The 19947-nt window shown below is 34.0% G+C and overlaps 1 protein-coding gene across 9 annotated transcripts in view; it reads right to left on the bottom strand.

The window, feature by feature from the left end:
• Positions 1 to 19947, bottom strand: part of KTN1 (kinectin 1) — a 117384-nt gene that overhangs the window by 11498 nt on the left and 85939 nt on the right. For 3 of the 9 annotated variants that reach the window (XM_025869979.2, XM_025869977.2, XM_025869978.2), the window contains 12 exons: positions 19163 to 19253; positions 16922 to 16990; positions 15813 to 15850; positions 13664 to 13754; positions 11551 to 11637; positions 8140 to 8229; positions 3673 to 3753; positions 2816 to 2905; positions 2602 to 2694; positions 1557 to 1628; positions 1239 to 1322; positions 1001 to 1084 (listed from right to left, as the gene is read on the bottom strand). In XM_025869979.2, the coding sequence (XP_025725764.1) occupies positions 1001 to 1084; positions 1239 to 1322; positions 1557 to 1628; positions 2602 to 2694; positions 2816 to 2905; positions 3673 to 3753; positions 8140 to 8229; positions 11551 to 11637; positions 13664 to 13754; positions 15813 to 15850; positions 16922 to 16990; positions 19163 to 19253 (970 nt within the window). The remainder of the gene's footprint in view (positions 1 to 1000; positions 1085 to 1238; positions 1323 to 1556; positions 1629 to 2601; positions 2695 to 2815; positions 2906 to 3672; positions 3754 to 8139; positions 8230 to 11550; positions 11638 to 13663; positions 13755 to 15812; positions 15851 to 16921; positions 16991 to 19162; positions 19254 to 19947) is intronic. The other 6 variants (XM_025869980.2, XM_025869983.2, XM_025869981.2 and 3 more) reach the window with 3 other exon arrangements.

Below are 19947 nucleotides of genomic sequence, written 5' to 3'. Positions count from 1 at the left end.
GAAGATAAGTAAAACCAAAATTTTATTTCAAAAATAAGAGGGGGGGCTCTATGTGTACTTTTCAAAGAGCCCTACCCTGAAAACTCATTCCCATAAATCACTGCCATAATACAGAAGACCAACTACAAATGAATGAGTTAAGAAGTTTTCTTTCTTAGTACACACAGCAGTACTAAGAAAGTTCCAAACTAGGCAGGGTTAACTTGGGGTAAGGAGAAAACTAACTATAATCTTCCTAGAGTTTATTCAGATACTTTCAATTTAGTCATGTGTTGTAACAATTTTTCAGTCATAGAAAGACAAAATGATTGCTTGAAACATACAATGAGCTAGTCATATTTATCTAACAGCTAAACTTGCCAGGAGGAGTGTAAATTTCCAGAAATTTTAAGAATGGGAATACAGGGTACTCTATGTCATTATAAGGCATTTAGCTAACCTTAGTTATAAGTTTTAGAATTACTATGTTCTAAATGTTATGCTGATGAGAAAGAATTTCACAAGCTTTTTGTTATCTATAATCTATAGAAAGACCAGTTAAATTAAGAAGCTGGAATGAATTATTGCCCTTGAATGAGGAATACGCATCTTCAACCTTCAATAATTTTCTTCCAGGTTAGAAAATGAGGTCCAGTTAACTATCATAACTCTGAGAAGAGAGTCTTCACAATTTAGGCAATCTTTATCTATTTGTTTCACTTCTTTATTCACTAAAAATAATGCTGTCCAAGGAATTAGGTTTTATAAAACATGAATTTCTTTCTGGAAAAGAGTTGCAAGCCAAACATGCCATTGTTAGGAGCTAAGAAAAGAAGGATCATCTTAGTCAAGAAAAGAAAGATCATCTTAGGAGTCATCAGAATACAAAGATTATCTTAAACTTACAAAAATGCCAAGCTAAAGATGTTAGCAAGGAGAAAAGGTTTGGATGGTTTCTCCACATGTCAACACAAGTGTTTTCAGAGCCTACTTGATACCCAGTGGAGAACAAGCTTCTTACCAAATTTAGCTCTTCATTCTGTCTTACTGCTTCAGAATATGAATCATCAAGTTTTTTCTGCAATTCAGTCAACAGATCTTTCAGCTGCAATGAAGTTTAGAGTTTAAGATTGATCTCCTTATGATATCCCATGTTTTGTATGCTACTTGGAAGCTCTGCCACAAACAACTTGTACTGAAATATTTTATCATTATTATAAACTTAAACTGAGAAGCAAAATCAAAAAAATTCTAAGTACCTCTCTGACTTCTGTAACATAGGTAGATCGTTCAATTTCTGCCTTCTCTAGTTCCATTTCCAAATGCTCTCGTTCTCTTCTCAGCTAGCAATGCAACAAAGAAGGAAAAGTTAACACATTTAAGAATTCCTTTCATGATGCTCCCCAACAATGGAAAGTTATTACACTTAAAAATATAACACAGTATCGTCTCAAACACTACCGAAGATAAGCGTAACAAGTGCATCATTAAAGAAATCTTAAAACACAGATCTTAAGACAATGCTTAATGCTAAAAATGAGTCCACAGGTTGTAAGTCAAGCGATGAAATAACATACATTTTCAATGTCTTTATTTTCTCTTCTTAATTGCTCTAGCTCTTGTTCTGAAGATGTGAATGACAACTGCATCTGAAATGTGAAACAATTATATGACCAAGTAAATCAAGAATACAGAGCTTCTATCTTGTAGAATTTTAATCAGACTCTTCAGAGGTTTTGAAATGCATCTCATTTTAAAACCACACTGAGTTTCAAAAGACCCTGAAAATGAAAGCAAGACATTTAACTTGATTTAAATTGTCGTCAAAACCTACCCATTGGCATGATATTATATTAAGGCCCAGCTAGAAGTGCTTTTTTTTTTTTTCTTAACCACCAACTACTAACTGGCTGTATTTAATCCCCAAATGCATTAACATAGAATACCACCAGCAATGCTAAATTCTGCACAGGTTGGCCCAGGAAAACAAGTGAGCAACAGAGGACACTCTTTACTTTCCCTTTATTATATTTTTATTAAAGTATAATTGGCATATCATATCCTGTTAGTTTCAGGCGTACATTATAGTGATTCTATACTTTCATACATTACAAAATGATCCCCAAAGTAAGTCTAGTTACCATTTGTCACCATACAAAGATGACTACCACACAGATGACACTCTTTACCACAGCCAAGTAAATAGGAGAAAAATTAGGACTGCCCAAGAACATTCAGATCACATGAACAGAAGGACTCATTAACTTTTTCTTGAATACTATATCATGGGTCACATATCAACATTGCAAAGCTTGCTCTGAACCCCAAATTCTTTGCCTTATTTTATCACACAGTAGTTCTACAACTTCCAAAGCATTTTACATTCTAGATCACTACCTTAAATCACACCCTAAACTACTGATTCTCAAACTTGGGTGGGCATTAGAATCAGTTGTGGAAGCTCTTTAAAACACAGACTGCTGTTCCCACAGAGTTTCAGATTCAGAAAATCTTGGGTGGGGACCAAGAACGAGCATTTCTAACAAGTTTCCAGGTTCCTGATGCTGCTGGATCCAGGGCCCACACTCTTGAGAACTACTTGCTCTATGCTTTTTTAGATACCTGTTTAATAGTCTTCTGTGATTCATCAACCTTAACTTTCCATTTATTTTCTTCTTGCTCCACACTTCTCTGTAGCTTCTGTAAAATTCCTTCCTACGGGCAAAAGTATAGTTGTTTTGAAAAATTCATGTTTTAATGACAAGATAAACTATTTAAGATAGTTTATGTAGATTAAACTATGTAAAAAAAATGTAGATTAAAAATCATTTCCTACTGTTTCTGCTAGGACGGATTTATATTTTTCACACTCGAGCTGTAACAATGTGTGCATTTCATCAGCTTCTTTCAACTTGTGCTCTAGAACCTACGAAGAATGAAATAAAGAAAAATTCTCTAGTTTTACCAGTTTTCTGTGCTTCAAATTTGTTGCAATATTTAATGCCAAATTATGACAAATGGTTTCTGTTTTATAGTGAGACACTACATTTCAACCTTCTTAAGCAGCAATCAAGTTCAATGACCTTTTTGGTCTTTTGGTCTTTACTAATAAAACTTCCTTGAGTCTGATTACTACAAAATATATTACACAATTTATAATAAATAGGCTTACTACTCTTTAGCAGGATGGTAAAATCAAAGCAGAACCACATGTGAAGTCAAGTCACAACACCTATGCTACACACACATGGAAAAGAGGATTTTATTCATGCCACTTGAGATACAAAAAAAGCTTCCAAATTTCAGCAAAGATAAAAACACATCTAGATTCTGAACACTCTTAATGAGGTATCTGGGGATACTTTAGCAAACCAGTCAGTTTCTACCTACCTACCTCAACTGATCTTTACCTTTTAAACCCAGGCTAAAAAGAGAGTAAGAGATAGTTAAATATACAGTTTTAGAAATGATTACAATACAGAGTTAAAGAAACAGCAAACATTAGCTTTGTATGCTTATCAAATGAAATGAAGACTTGTAACATTTCTATCAAAACTTATGCAAAATGAAATCAACTTCTTACACTTTCTCAAAAGGTCATTATTATTCTACTCATAATATGTACTTTATCTTTCCAAGCTCTTAAAGACAATTCTGATTTACTTCTTTCTTCCATGTCTGGCTTGAACTGACCTTAACCTCCTCTGAACCTGAAGTTTCAGCCACACATTCTTTTGCCTTCTTTTCAAATCCACGCAACCATTCACTATAACTCTGTAAAAAAGAAAAGTCAAAATAACCAATTTCCAAAAATATCTAAATGAAATAGGTAAAGCATTTGAAACAACCAAATTAGATGACTATGAAAAAAGTCTACAGACAAACATCACCTCTCTGGAAATTTCAAAGAACGTAACTGCTGCATATATTGTACCTACCTCAGCCTTGAAAATATACACTGAAAATACACCTCTGTATTACCACCAAAATCACATCTTATTTACCTTGACCAAGGATATCTGCAATTGAACTCTGGACTTATACACAGAGATCTGGGCTCACTTAATTCCAGCCTCTACCACTTACTAGTGCCAGAACGAGTACATTTAATCTTTAAAACAGAGAAAACTGAAAATAAATTCATTTCAAAACTTTTCTCAGGTAAACCATTTCTCAAAAACTAAGTATTCTGAGTTCATAAACTAAAAAGTTCAAATGAAAATACTTTATTCAGAGAATTTCGAACACTATAAAGGTGTTCCAGGGATTCTGAAAATAATTTGAAATACATATAATGAAGTGTTTTTAAAATCATAATGAGAAGTGGTAAGAATATATAAACATTTACTTATTTAAAACCAACAAAGGGGCACCTGGGTGGCTCAGTCAGTTAAGCATCTGTCTTTGGCTCAGGTCATGATCCTGGGGTCCTGAGATTGAGCCCCACGTCAGGCTCTCTGCTCGGCAGGGAGTCTGCTTCTCCCTCTCCTCACCCCTACCCCTGCTCGTGCTCTCTCTTGCTATCTCTCTCAAATAAATAAAATCTTAAAAAAATAATAAATAAATAAAACCAACAAAAACTGTTTGTGCTGACAGGTTAGCTGATGCAAACACAAGGCATACATATATATATTTTTGTTTTAGTCATTCTAGATTTTAGAATAAATTATGCTACATTTTTGATGCTCCTTGTCCAAATTTTAAACTCTGATAGAGTATTTGTTAGATACTTAAAAGAGAATAAGAGGAAATTTGATTTAAACTCTTTGGTTTAGTTTACTCCAAGAAAAAAGAACACATGAAATTTCTATTAACTGCTCAAACTTTAAGCTTTAAGTATATGGCTGAATCAGGATTCTCTATACTCCATCAAGTAAGAATAAAAAATACAGCTGGATGCTGAGATCACCCCATAGTATAATACCCCATACTACCAATTGGTCAAAAAAGCCCATTTTTTTTTAATTAATTAATTTTTGAGAGAGTGAGAGAGCCAGTGAGCGAGCAAGCATGTGGGGTGTGGAGAGCAGAGGGAGAGAGTCTTAAGCAGACTCCACCCTCAGTGCAGAGCCCAATGCAGCGCTTGTTCTCACGTCCCTGAGATCCCGACCTGAGCCCAAACCAAGAGTCAGATACCTAATGACTGCCCCACCCAGGCACCCCAAAAAATTACATTCTCACATTATAAATTTGATCCAAGACTAAACGTATACTATTAAAATCCTACTTAGCTTCAAATACCGGAATTCAATAAAAGTTAAAAGTCAGCTGAAAAGATGATTTAGTTGCTTAAATTTTGGAAACATTCCTCTGGGTCATATAGTTTAGATCTCTCCTATACTGATTTGCTTAGCAGAAAAGCAAAAGAAAACAGTAAAAAGATTTTACTTCATGTATAAAATTCCTTTTATATCTACTGACTATATTAACTTAAAAACAAACATTGTTTTATTATTGTAAATTAAATGGATTATCCTATCCTTCACATTTTCAAAAATCTAAAATTGCTACATTTTAGTAGAGTTAGTAAACTTCTCAAATAACAGACTACCTGCAGAAATATTCAATTTTTTTTGAAATATTCAACTTTTAACAAGTGGATGAAAAAAAGCCAAATATCATCATCCAAGTCTTATGGTGACTATAAATATTTATAGTGCCAAAAACTATATGACTGTTGAGGGTAATATTGCCATTAAGAATGAGTCTGTTACATTAAGAAGAATTTTTCGTGCTGGTGATTTTACACAATTTTTTTTATTTAAAGATTTTATTTATTAGAGAGAGACACAGAGAGAGAGGGAACACACACAGGGGGAGTGGGAGAGGGAGAGGCAGCAGGGAGCCCGATGTAGGACTCGATCCCAAGGTCCTGAGCCAAAGGCAAACGCTTAACAACTGAGCCACCCAGGTGCCCAGATTTTACACAATCTGTAAAGAATAGATATTATAATCACTAACTCTTTCGGCTCAATACTGCCAAATAGATAAATCCCCCAATTTTATTTCCATTAATAAAATTATAAAGTAGGAATAAAGAAATAAAAACAGGTCATGGCCACAAAAGAAAAAATATGAAATAAATAGCAACCCCTTTTTCTAGGCTTCATGTAAGACCAGCACTAGACCTCACAGTGTATCCTTAAGTCTGTCCAGTACAAGTTGTCTCGTCAGTTGAACCCATAGAGGTAGATATTTACTACAGCGATCAAACCTGAATGTATCCGCAACAGTTACAAAGGAAACAAAAGAATTGTTGCTTCTTGTACAAGTTAAATGTAGACTGTATGTAGATACAGTCTGAGAGCAACAGCTAAACTCAGACTACACATAAAACAGACTATTAAGTTTATTTATACCACACCTAGCACCCATAGAAAGAACGGCCAAGAGCTCCTTGGAGAAACAGCTGATTCCAAGTTTGGAGCAGAAAATGTAAATGATAAATCAAAAACATCTTGTTATACCACAAAGCAAAGAAGCTGGGAGAGTTTAGCAGTGCTGTGTCAAAAAGGATTTGATAGCCAGCCTAAATAAGTTCCAATGGGCCAAAGAAAGACAAGCAGACATTTACAGACCTCATGATAGAAGTGCACAACACTGCCACGAAGAAGTCTTGCCCCACTCCATCCTACCTCTAAAGTACTGAACCTGAATCTCATTAGGCCTCTACTGACTACCAATTTATGGGATATAAAAGGTACAGAGAACACACTGACACTACAGGGATGCAGTTAGTTAAATCCACACTGGGAAATTTCTTACGAAACCACTAGGTTTAAAAAAGGGGGGGTAGGCTGGGTGGCACTGTTGGTTAAGCATCTGACTTGATTTCAACTCAGGTCATGATCTCAGGGTCACGAGATTCAGCATCACACTGGGCTCTGCGCTGGGTATGGAGACTGTTTAAATTCATTCTCTCCCTCTCCAAAAAAAAGGGGGGGGAGGAGAGAGGGGTGTTGCTGACATACAGGAGGGAGCCATGGAATCAAAAGGATCTAAGAGACCGCTTAAACCAAGCACATACTGACCTTACTTAGGTCCTGATTACAACAAACTACAGTAAGTGGTTGTTATTTCATTAAAACTGAAAATTTATATAACAAAAGGGAGAAATGCACTGACAAAATGTATGAAATTAAGGATTTTTAATGTAATTTTTAAAGGAATCCTTATCTTTTAAAATACATACTAAAATAATTACAGATGAAATGCTCTGATGTTTGACTTCCTTCAAAATAATCTAGGAAGTGGTAAAACAAGACTGTGTACTGCAGGCTCATTATACTATTCTCTCTACTTCTGAGTGTTTATACAATTTACCATTAAAATAAAATTTTAAAGAAAGACCCTACAACACCATTTTAGGAAACTACATGTACTCTCACTGGCTTTCTCTGCCCTCAAATATTCACTATAATAATTCTCTGAATCAAAGCAACTTTTCTCTCTCACTTAACCTGAAGTAAAGCAAGCTGTTCTGTATTATCTTCAAGGCTTTTCTTAAAGTTAACAGGTGACCAAAATCTTGAGCTTTAAAATGAAAGAAGCCTGGTTCAAAGTATTAAACACATTTAATTAAAAAATGAAGTGTCTGTTCCTAAAACTAGATGCAATCATTTAAAAATTAAGCTCTTATTTGGGGCGCCTGGGTGGCTCAGTCAGTTAAGTGTCCAACTCTTGAACTCAGCTCAGGTCTTGATCTCACCATCGTTGAGTTTGAGCCCCATGTTGGGCTCCATGCCCAGTGTGGAGCCGACTTAAAAATAAATATATAAATACATGAAATTAAAATAACAAAATTACACTGTTTTGAGTAAAGCTATTAAAAACATAACTGGTCTATTAAACATTACTATTCCTTTCCCAAATGTTTATGATCCTCTAAATAATTTTATATTTATATTATGGAAATTGTTATGTAAATATAAATATATTTATGTAAAATTTATAGCATACAACAAAAGTATCAGTTGAATAAACAGAAATGAGTTTTGAACCAAGTTATTTATCTTACCTACTCAAAAGCACCCCATATTAACAATAGAAAAGATTAAGGAATAGACGTACTTCTAAACCAAGTGTAGAACGTAAATGCTTATTCACAACTTCCTTAAGTAATGGTAAAGAGGACTTGTTTAGAGAAATAATTAATCTTACCAAATTAGAAGGAACAGACACCTTTGGAAATAATTTTTTGAGAACTTCTTTAGCTTCTAATTCAATTGCTTCCACATGTTGTTGTCTTTCCTAAAGCAGAAGATGAACCAAGTCAAACTTACAAGATTATAGAATTAAAAAAAAAAGTCTTTCAAGCTCTAAGGGAGGAAAAAGTCACAGTATTTTAAAAATTCATCTTAATACTGACAAAAGCTAACACTTCTTATTTTGAAAATGTTAAAATGCTTCCATAAGAAAAAATCTGCAAAATCTCTAAAGCATCCTAAATAATGTCTGAAATTAAGCCAAGGCAGTATCTGATAATACGGACATTTTCCTTGCTGTTAGAAATCAAGTGATTTGCCCTTCTAGAAACAATGCAAAAAACAAACAAGAACAAAAAAATTAAAAATACACTTCCTAAGCTAAAACTTAAACTACATGCAAAAAAACATCTACCTAGGCAACATAACTGAAGCTTACTGGCTGGCAAATCTCTCTCTATAAAAAAAAAATGCATCACTGACTGACTGTAACACCATGGGATTAAAATGGCAACTTTCACATTTCCAGCTTCAAGGTCAAGTGACATTACAAAGAAAAAAAATAAAAAGGCCATCAAAATTTGATGGGTGGTACATATGAGAAAAAGAGGAAAGAAAGAGGAAAAACTGATGGCAATTAATTCACCAATACCAAGCATCAAGAAGACTAATTCTGACACTTATAGGGACTCTTGTCAGCTGTAAATTTAAAGGTATTACAAATGCATGTCTAAATTTGGTGATTTTAAAACCAACTATAATGGATATCAATTATTAACTCAAAATCATGGTTTGTCAAAATTAGGGTAATGACTTGATCACACGCAAAATAAAAATCTAATAGTCCAACTACCTCTACAAAATTAAAAAAAAATGACACCCAAAAACTGCACATCTAAACCAAGCCAAGAAAAAAACACTTGTGAAGTTCAACAGGTGACAAGAAGGCAAGCGAGCTAGCAACATCTCAACCTTATCTTTCCCGCACCATTTAAATGTGACCTTTGAAATCCATTACTGATTTAAGATGCATACACATCAATTTAGAAAATCTAAACATGAAAATCTAAAATTACACAATAAAAAGCTAGAGATTAATCACATTCTGAACACACAAAAAAAACTTTATTCAAGATTAGTGGCAGTATTTTACTAGATGTTTTAATGGAGTATTTTCAGTGATTCAATGAAGTCCACTATTTTTCAGAAATACACCTAACTGCATAAGATACATTCATTCAAGGAAAATGATTAACTGCTAATTCAGAATTAATTCACAATTAAGAGGTCATTTTTATCATCTGACCATAGAAAGTGGTAGAACAATCACTAAAGAAAAACAGGAAGAGAGCACTGTGCAACGAAGTTTTTTGGAAACTTTCCAAGGGAAAAAGAATCTAAGTAAAAGAAATGTGTCTAATTTATAACAAGAGGCAGAAAAATGAGAAGTTAATTTTGATTTGTACTAATTTTGCTAAAAAGTTTCCATCTAGTTTGGTAGTTTGGTTGTGGATAGCACTTTCCATTCCACTTTAATACCTGGAAAAGATCTAATATTAAAAACTGCTATTTTTATCTAAGTGTAATATTTATGAAGTATCTTTCATGTGAACCTATCATTTATAGTAGCTCAAGAGTACTTACTACTTTAAAGATAATCTTGAAAAAGCAGTGTATCACCCTCTCTTACATTTTAGATAAAGTTATTGTTACTTATTTCTATCATCTAAAACACTAAAGGAGTTCTACATAGTTCTTTCTCCTTCCAGCATAACTTACGGTTCTGAGTCTATCAACATCACTTTACCCCTAGCCTATCTGAAAACAGTCTAAATTCCATTAAAATAGAGAAAGACTGTAAATTCTCTGTACATCATTAGCTATGCAAGAAGCCACCATGCACTTGGTGTTGAGTTTTGAAATAAGGGTCAATTTTTATACTCATCGCCAAGCATATGATGAAACATGGATAAATTCTAGTTCTCTTTTGGAAACAATTTGCAAGAATGCCTAGAACAGGTGCCTATAATTTCTTGCCAGAATGGCATGATATTAAGTAAGGGATTCACATTTAATGCAGTCTCATGAACAAAATAAAAGCTACAAAGGCAGGTGTTAACAGTGAAAAACAAGATAACAGAAACAACCAGAAACTACACCAGAACCCCCCTGCTAATGGAACTGACTGCAACCACTCACAATAAAACAATAATGTCCTACCTACCTGGCCTCATTTATTCTTTTCCCTGGCCTAGATTTCTCTAGTCCCAATATCTGCCACCTGTCTCAAATTTAGGTTTTAGTGAAAATTAAGGCAGGTGAATAGGTTCAGAAGTAAATATAAATCTATTACACTAGAGGAAAAATAATGACAATCATTTATTTGATTAAAAAAACCTTATAGAAACTATTCTACTTAAAAAAAAGTCCTTCAAATGTCATTAAGACCTACATTTAAAATTCAACAGATTACCATCGTCCACAAAATACTTATAGAATGCTCAACTAAATCACATAATTAACTTTATTAACCCATCTACAAAATTCAATACTCCCATTCACATTTATTCTTGGTAGAAATTTTCAAAATGCTTGACTGAACCAGCACATTCGTTTGTCTCCATCTTTAAAAACAACTCTTCTCAATTATAAGTCATTAAGTCTTCTAACCCATGAACAACTTGAATTCATGGAGAGTATCTTCTATTGTTTTGAAGACAGAGGGAGCTATATGTATGTTTCAGGAGTACTTTATATACTCAATACTCAGGTCAAGAGAATTATCCCTTCTATTAATATTCCATACTAAACGTAACACAGGCCTCATTACTGTCCAGCCACTTCAAAACCTAAAGTTTAATTTTAACTCTACCTCTTCTAAGGAACCACCCAGAATTGATCCCTTCCCTTCCCTGTACTTAACACTTTGATCATTTTCTACCTTGTGCGAGTCATCTTGGTGTGCCCCAAAGAACCTAGGGGAGTTCGTGTACATCTAGTTATTCAAATGCATTTGTTAATTCAGTTGATTTTTGCGGGCCAGGGTTTTTACCAAAGTGCCCTTAACAAACCCACAAGGCGTACAGTGACAAGAGCTTACACGGGTAGCATAGGTCTCCTGAGATTCTTCAACTTAAAGCAGTAATCACCAAAGCTCAAACAATCAGGTAATCATAACAAACTGCATGTTCAAAATTAAAGCTTCAAAGAGTAGATGAAAAAGCAGAGATGACAGAGATGATAAATGTGGATGATAAGGAGATTTTATATTTAAATTGCAGTAAAATTAAATGCTTTAGTCTGATTTTAAGACAAGCTGCAGATTTTCTCTGTTCAGTGGATTGCTTCTAGGAGTTAGCATTACAACCTTGGAAGTCTTGTTCACTTTGTCCTGCAGCATTTTTTCAGTTGATGCCAATGCTTCCATTGCTTCCCAGTTTTTCTCCCGAAGGTCCTAATCATTTTTAGAAAGAATGATTTCAGTTTATCCATTATTGAAAGATTTTTGCTTTTTTACTTCATCAGTATTTTGCACTGCATTTAAATGCTGGTTACTGCAAAATTATTTCAATGGGAAATATGTATATTAGCAAAAAAATAAAAAGCAATGTTTAGAAGTCTGAATGAGAAAATAAAGATGCCCACTTCCCATGTTTTAGTATACACACCAGATATGCCAGCTATAGAGTAATTACTGTGCACATGTGACAAAGAAGAAAGCATTCAAAAGTAAACACAAACCAAGATAAAAATATGATTTCAGGTACACCAAATATTAGGGGATTAAGGACAGGGCAAATACACAAGTACTGCAAAAAGCTTTACATGTGATTCTTAATCAAGGCCCATTATCACTCAGACTTTCCACTTCAGCGTCACATTTTTTCCTCTACATAGGTTTTATGGAATTAACGCATTTCGAGTCTACCTAGGAATAAGAGAGTCACTCCCTGTGCCTGCCCATCTCTTTTGGCATGGTCAAATGTGTATGCCATAAAGCAACCTGACATGAATGTATGAGCTACTTGATCGAGGCTGAAAACAGGGAGGCTGGAAAGCTAAAAACCACATTCTCTTGGAAGAGAAACAGAAGTCATTGGAAACTGAAAGATCTATTTTAACAGCATTTCATTAGCAAATACCAGTAAGGACAATCTGCTATATTTGTCTTTCTTCAGATTTAGAAATCTAAAGAGTAAATTAGAAACAAATAAAAAGCCAATAATCACCATTTCCTGAATGCCTACTTATGTGCCCAACACTGAACTTGGTGCTTCCCATAAATTCTCATTAATCTTCCCAACAACCCTAAGAGGTGTTTACTCCCATTTTATAGATGGGGAAACCACAGCTGGGGTAGGTTAAGAAATCTGGCCAAATATACACAGCCAGGGTAGGGGCCGAACTAGAATGGACTGACGCCGCAATCGGCTGGCTCTTTTCACACACTCCAGTGCCTGCAGCAATGCTGCAGTGTTAGACTCATTTCACTATGGCCTCCACATCTCAGAATCCAGGTAATAAAACACAGTGAACATGTTAGCAGGTTCGCCTCAGGTTTTGTGCCAAGCGATGCTGTTAGGAATGTTACACAAACATACAAAGGGCAATTCACATACCTAATTTTGACAAACTCAGGGGTGCAAGTACATGTCAACTTGTTAAATTAACAAATTAATGCAAACTTTGAAAAATTAAACTTTCATTAGAAAACACATATCAATTTCCTACCAATATACCCTTAAGAGATTTCAGTAACATTTTTACCTTGCTCAAGTCTTAGCAATCATACTTTTGTGTGCAAAAATTCCTTCTCTAACAAGAATGTTTGGATTCTACTTACAGGTATCACCCTCTGGTCAGAGAGAATTCGAGGAAATCACCTAAATTCACGATCTGTCTATTCAGTAAAAGTATTAGGACTTAAATTTCTTAGGGCACTATCTCTTCCCATTCTAGTATAAATGTTCTGAGGTCCCTAACATGCTTAAATTACCAAAAATTTGAACCATCTGTTAGTTTAAAAGAGGAGGTTCCAGAAGGCTCTGAAAAAACTAATTACTAAAAATACTAGGTTTCAATAGTGGGTTACTTTTAATTTACAAAAAGGCTAGCCCAGTCAAATTAAAAGGAGATGCCACTGATTTTAAAGTACTGAGATGAAAAAATAATTTTTTCAAATAAAAGTTCAACAGAAAGTCAGTTGTATTTTAAAAAAATTAAAAATCTGAACCTGTAATAATTAGTTTCAATATCTAAAATGATAGAAGTATACAAATTAGTCTTTTCATTTATTCATTAATATCTGTTCTCCAATAAAATTACTCTAATAATTCTCTCAAAAAAGGTACACACAAAATAGTACTTTCTTAGAAATATTAAGAAAACTACAAAAGTAAATTTTTTAAAAATGGTGAAGCATACTTCATTTCAGTGAAGTAATAAAAAGAAAAGCTTTATTCTGACAAAGATTTGCTTACATTGTTTTTCTTCCTCTGGTGTTCAACAGCCTCCTTCAAAGAATCTAACTCATTCTGAAGAACAGTTATTTCTTTCTCTCTTTCTGAAATTCTAAACCAGAACATGAATACACATAGCAACATTTTAGGTAAACAGTGAACATGGTATTTATTACTACAAAATAAAAACAGCAAGTAGATGATGCTTTGCAAAATGTATTAACTTAAAAGGCAAACTCTTTTAAGCTTAGCTATTAACTGTCACCACAGAAAACCTATTTTGTGATGCATTCTTATTTTCAAAAATGACTTTTACAATATGGCATGCTGATATTTGTGCTCAAGAGAAATCATCCCCTTAAGAAGCAGTTCATGAATATATGAACTGCTGCAGTTTATAGTTGTTTCTATTTTTATCTGTGGCAGGGAAGTAGCTACTTTCAGAAGAGTGAAAACGGATGTAGACATATTCCCTTCAATATTTTTCCCAAAAGGTAATGAAATCAGTTATGACTTCCTTTAAATGGCTAACCCACAACAAAAGTATAATATTAATGTGAGGGAGGTATCATTTTCATAACATTCTCAGGTTTCAGGTTTTTCTAATTCTAATGCATTAGTTAATTCCCAGAAATGCAGAAAGCAATGGCAAAGATTCACAATTCAATTCTGTTATAGTTGAGAGCAGGTTGGGTAGAAAGTTAAATTACAAATAGCTCTTAAGAATAAGGCTTATATATAAGAGGTTGGCAAATTAGCGCTCTGGGCCCAAACCACAGTCTTTTTTGGTCTGGCCCTCAAGCCAAGAGTTGATTTTATGCTTTTAAAGAACTGGAGGAAAGAAGCGGGGGGATACAAAATAGAACTCTCTGGCCCACAAAACCTAAAATATTCACTACAGGCCATTTACAGAAAAAGTTTGCTGACCTTTGCTCTGTACAAACTCCAGACTCAATTTACCAGTAAATAATTCTAAACTAGTAAACCAACCACCTTGTAAACGAGTCAAGATAAAGGAACACTTTTTTTTTTTTTTAAGATTTTATTTATTTATTTGGAGAGAGAGAATGAGAGATAGAGAGCACGAGAGGGAAGAGGGTCAGAGGGAGAAGCAGACTCCCTGCTGAGCAGGGAGCCCGATGCGGGGCTCGATCCCAGGATCCTGGGATCATGACCTGAGCCGAAGGCAGACACTTAACCGACTGAGCCACCCAGGCGCCCCTAGAATATTTACTTTTTATCACCTAATACACTTAATGTGGTTGACATCTAGAATGTTCAAACATAACCAACTTAGCTGAAAGGACCTTAAATATACCCTCTTAGAGAAAAATACAAGCCAACAATGAAAGAAAAATGCTTCAGTAAAAAAAAATGTCTCCTTAAGGGGCACCTGGGTGGCTCAGTCAATTAAGCATCCAACTCTGGGTTTCGGCCCTGGTCATAATCTCAGGGTCATGAGATCGAGACCCACGTCAGGCTCCCTGCTCAGCAGGGAGTCTCTGCTTTTCTCCTTCTATGCCCCTCCTCTTTTTCGAGCTTTCTCTAAAATAAATAAATCTGCACCAAAAAATTAAAAAGTCTCTTTAAAAGAAAGCGACCATAGGATCGCCTGGTTGGCTCAGTCAGTTAAGCGTCTGACTCTTGATTTCAGCTGAGGTCACGATCTCAGGGCCGTGAGACTGTGCATGGGGCTGGACATGGAGACTGCTTGGGATTCCCGCTCCCTCTCCCTCTGTCCCTATCCTGTTTCTCAGCTCTCTCTTAAAAACAAAACAAAAAGATAATAAAATTTTTTAAAAAAGCAAGCAACCAGAAAGATTGAGATTTGTTTTTTAATGCAGAAGCAGAAACTTATTTGCATCATTCAATTCCACAATGATACCAGATAATTTAAGGTAAATAAGTAAAGCCTTAAATATATATTTTAACTTTATGTTTTCTAAAGTCCTAAAAACCTCAAGATCTCCCTCAACAAACTCCAAATACCATAAAAATGTACAGCAGTTTGGCCAAGGGCACAGCTAAATGCCAGTGACCTCTAGTTCAAGAAATCAATATAGAATTAGAAAAATTAGGTGCCATTAGAAGTTAAATTCTTATCTGAGAACTGTTTAGCACATAAAAACGATTACCACTTTCCAAACTGTGAATCACAATTATTACTTACACTTGTAATAGTTCTTCATGTGGGGGAAAGGATGATGCCTATTAAAAGAGTTAAATGTAATTTCAAAACAAAGTTATTTCTACAAGACTACAAAAAATTAAGCTCTTCCTCAGATATAAATTAACAAAGGTAAAAATACTGCACATTCTGTATGCCTGTCACCAAGTAATTTTAATAAAAATATGTATAAATTTATAAAATGTACTGAGTACTAAATCAAATCTTCCTTGCCACTACATAAACTCTTCATAAACAAGTATTTTATCAATTTCCTACTATGTGTAAAGCACTGAGTTAATGCCCTAAATCTTCCTACTATACAATTCTTATTTGACTATATTAAGCTTCCAAAAGCCAAAAAAAATACCATAAGATGAAATCAAAAGAAAAAAGACTAAGAAAAGTTAACTTGCATGTAAACAGAAATTTTATATAATATGTGTAAGTACACAGACCTTCACATATAGTATTTACATTCCTTAATGACTACAATCTCCCAAACTGAACTACTATATTATAATCTTCTTGTTGAGAAGAACACATTCTTTGGCCCCTCATAATACTCTCTAGCTTACATATTTTCAGAAAAATCAAACCATATTTTGGTAACATCTTAAAAAAAAAATTATACATTTCCATTCTATTTTTACCAAGCAGAATTATACCTTGAAAAAGTATTTTAAATAGTGGTCAACTATTATTCATAACTTTATACATTTCCAAGTTTCTCTCCAATTACTAAATTTGAGGCGGGGGTGTGGTGGGAAATATGGTATACACCTACATTTAAATTGACCTCTATAGGATTTTAACTGACTTGCTAATAAGAAAAGCATTCTGGAGGATGTGAAAACACAGATATATAAAAGAGCTGGAATATAGAAAGTAATATTATTTGCATATACCTTATAAATTATAGATTACTTTATCTTGGATATGGCATAGCAAATTACTTTTTTTTTTTTAAGGACATCTTCTAAACACTTATAAATAAAACAAGATACTTTAGTCTCCAGAAAAAGGCAAAATGGTTAAAATACTTACAGACAGTCATGGGTTATATAACTTTTACGACATAAATGAAAGGCAAGCTACCTAATAGTACCTACCTGTTGGTAGTTCTGTTGCTTAAGTTGCTCGATTTCAGATTTGAACATTTTGTTTTCATCCTGTACTTCCTATTTAAACAAAAATTAAACATGAATACCTGCACAGAGATTATTTTCCATATAAATTTTGAAATATAGCATACAAACCAGGGAAATTCTAAAATAGTTTTTTTAAAGTGATCATTTTAAAAGTAATAAGCCCTATATTAAAACACAGTGTAAATTAATCTTGTCATTTGCAACAAGAGGTAGATAGAACTAGAGAGTATTATGCTAAGCAAAATAAGTCAATCAGAGAAAGACAATTATCATATCATCTCACTGATATGAGGAATCTGAGAAACAAGACAGAGGATCATAGGGGAAGGGAGGGAAAAATCAAACAAGATGAAACCAGAGAGGGAGACAAACCATAAGAGACTCTTAACCTCAGGAAACAAACTGAGGGCTGCTGGAGTGGAGGGGGGTGGGAGGGATGGGGTGGCTGGGTGATAGACACTGGGGAGGGTATGTGCTATTGTCAGCACTGTGAATTGTGTAAGACTGATGAATCACAGACCTGTACCCCTGAAACAAATAATACATTATATGTTAAATATATATAAACAAATAAATAAATAAATTAGAATAAATTATTCAGTACCAATCTGGGAGTATGTCTCAATGGAAGAAAACAGAATCCAGAAACAAATCCAAATACCTCTAAGAATTTAGTATAGGGTGAGGTTTCAGCTCAGCAGGGCAAGTTCTAAGTGACATTTTGGGCTGAATATTTCTCTGTTAACAGGACTGTCCTGTACACTCTAGCATGTTTAGTAGTATCGATGGCCTCCAACCTCTATATGCACTAGCACGCCTCCACCTGCTGTGACAACCAAATATGTCTCCAGACATTGTCCCCTGGAGAGCAGAACCACTGCAGTAAAGTAGTAATGGATTCTTTAATAATGTGGATAACCTTTTTCCCCCCCAAGGTTAAAATGTTATTCTCATAACTTACTAAATTACATATGAATAAGACATCAAACAAAAAAGCAAATTATAAACATATCGAAACGTGAAAATATTTTTATAATCATAGAGTAAGAGATACCATTCATTCCAAGACTTCTCAGGAAATTACTTATATTTGAGTACATAACAGTTTCAAACTTCCAAAAGCAGGGAGGAAAAACACAAATGAAATAAAAAGAAAAATTTAAGAAAACAAGTCACTTCTTATGTGACAAAAGGTTAATTTCTCTTATTATGTAAAAAAAAAAAATTATAATTTGGTAAGAAAAAGTCAACCCAGAAAAAAAATGTGGGAAAAATTAAAGGCCAATTAATAGACAAATGAAGTACTTAACTTCTCTCACAATCAATGCAAATTAAAACAATCCAACCATCTTTCAATCATAATACGAAATATTTTCATCTTTGTCAGTGTTGGGAGAGAATGAAAAGGAAATGGCCCTCTACTGGTGTAAATTTGTTAAAACACTTTTGGAGGGTGATTTGACATTATCTAACAATATTAAAAATGAATCCACTTGGCAGAGAAAGAGAATGTAACAGAACTAACACCTGGAGCCAGAAATGTGAGCAAGAGTGGTTGGAGACTGCAGCTATCTAAATTTTGCTATCATTTCAAATTAATGTTCTGTAAGTATTTTCAATATTAACAACACGGAGATGAGGAGATATGGATTTTCAATTTTAACTACCTCTTTTCAAAAAGAAAAAGAAACTGCATAAAGCTTTGACCCAAAATTTCACTTCCTGGAATTTTAAATACAGATATACTAGCAAAAGTATTGAAAATGCACACACAAGGATATTCACTGTTGTAATAGGAAGCACAACTCTAAATAATCTAGGCAGCCATAAACCAGGACTGGTTAATATAAATGATGGTAGATGCTACAACAGAATACCACAAAGCCATTAAAAGTTGAAGACAGAAATGTGCTTATGTGGAAAGATCTAAAAAACATTAATAATTGAGGGAGAAACAGCAAATACAAACATGTGTATAGTTAAATACAGTGTGTTTAAAACAAATACACACAACATATTTTATGAATGGGCACTTTCCTCAAAAGATACACAAATAATTGATAGTTTTCTGAAGAATGAGACCCAGTATCTGGCTAGGAGGAAAGAGTCTCTATCCTATTTTCTTTTGTGGTAGTTAAAATTGTTTAAAATATGCAAAGACAGTAATTCACACAATAATTAATTTTAACTAAATATATTCACCTGTAACAGCTTTGTTTTGCTAGAAAGATCACTCTCCCTCTCTTTTAGTATAGTTTCTATTCTCTTCATTTCATTTTCCTTTTCTTTCAACCTAGAATTTTTATAAAGACCTTATATTTAGTTATACACAAAAAAGAACAAACAACCAGACTTCAGTATCACCCCTAAGGAAAAACAGATAGCAGAAACAAAGTCTAAAAGCTCTTTCTTCCCAGATTACACCAACTTATAAATTTGTTTTAAAAAAAAACATTATTTCCAGAATCACTCAACTCAAAGTACATCATAAAACTGCTGCGGTTTATTTCATAGTTAACATTTCTTAAGTATGGCTTTATCTAGGAAGAAAATCTAAAATCTAAAATAAAAATAAAAGCCATAATTAGTTGACCCAAGAACTTATAATATGCCCAAGCCTTTATAAAGCGATGCTACATATAAATTAATCTGGTTCTCCCTACCCAACAGATTTAAGTCTTTATCTATCTCATGTGAATCGCAATGCCCTTGTCATCCTAAACAACAGACCGTTAGCATAACACTCAACATTATTAAAATGATCTGTTTATCTATTTCCTCAAAGCATTAGCCATTTCAGTATGGCCGTGCCACAGGGCACAAAACAGATATACTCAGTATCTCTGCTGAACTGAAAGTTATTTTTATCCCACCTTAATGTAGAAAGAACTTCAAAATGTTTATAGGTCTATATGAAAAATGACAAAGAAACACACACACACACACACACACACACACACACACACACACACACACACACACACACA

The sequence above is a fragment of the Callorhinus ursinus genome, unplaced genomic scaffold (genome assembly GCF_003265705.2).
Source record: "Callorhinus ursinus isolate GAN/ISIS: 27379988/994484 unplaced genomic scaffold, GSC_fseal_2.0 scaffold8, whole genome shotgun sequence".
Classification (NCBI taxonomy): domain Eukaryota; kingdom Metazoa; phylum Chordata; class Mammalia; order Carnivora; family Otariidae; genus Callorhinus; species Callorhinus ursinus.
Note: the sequence above shows the minus strand (reverse complement) of the source record. Positions and strands in the feature narration are given on the sequence as shown.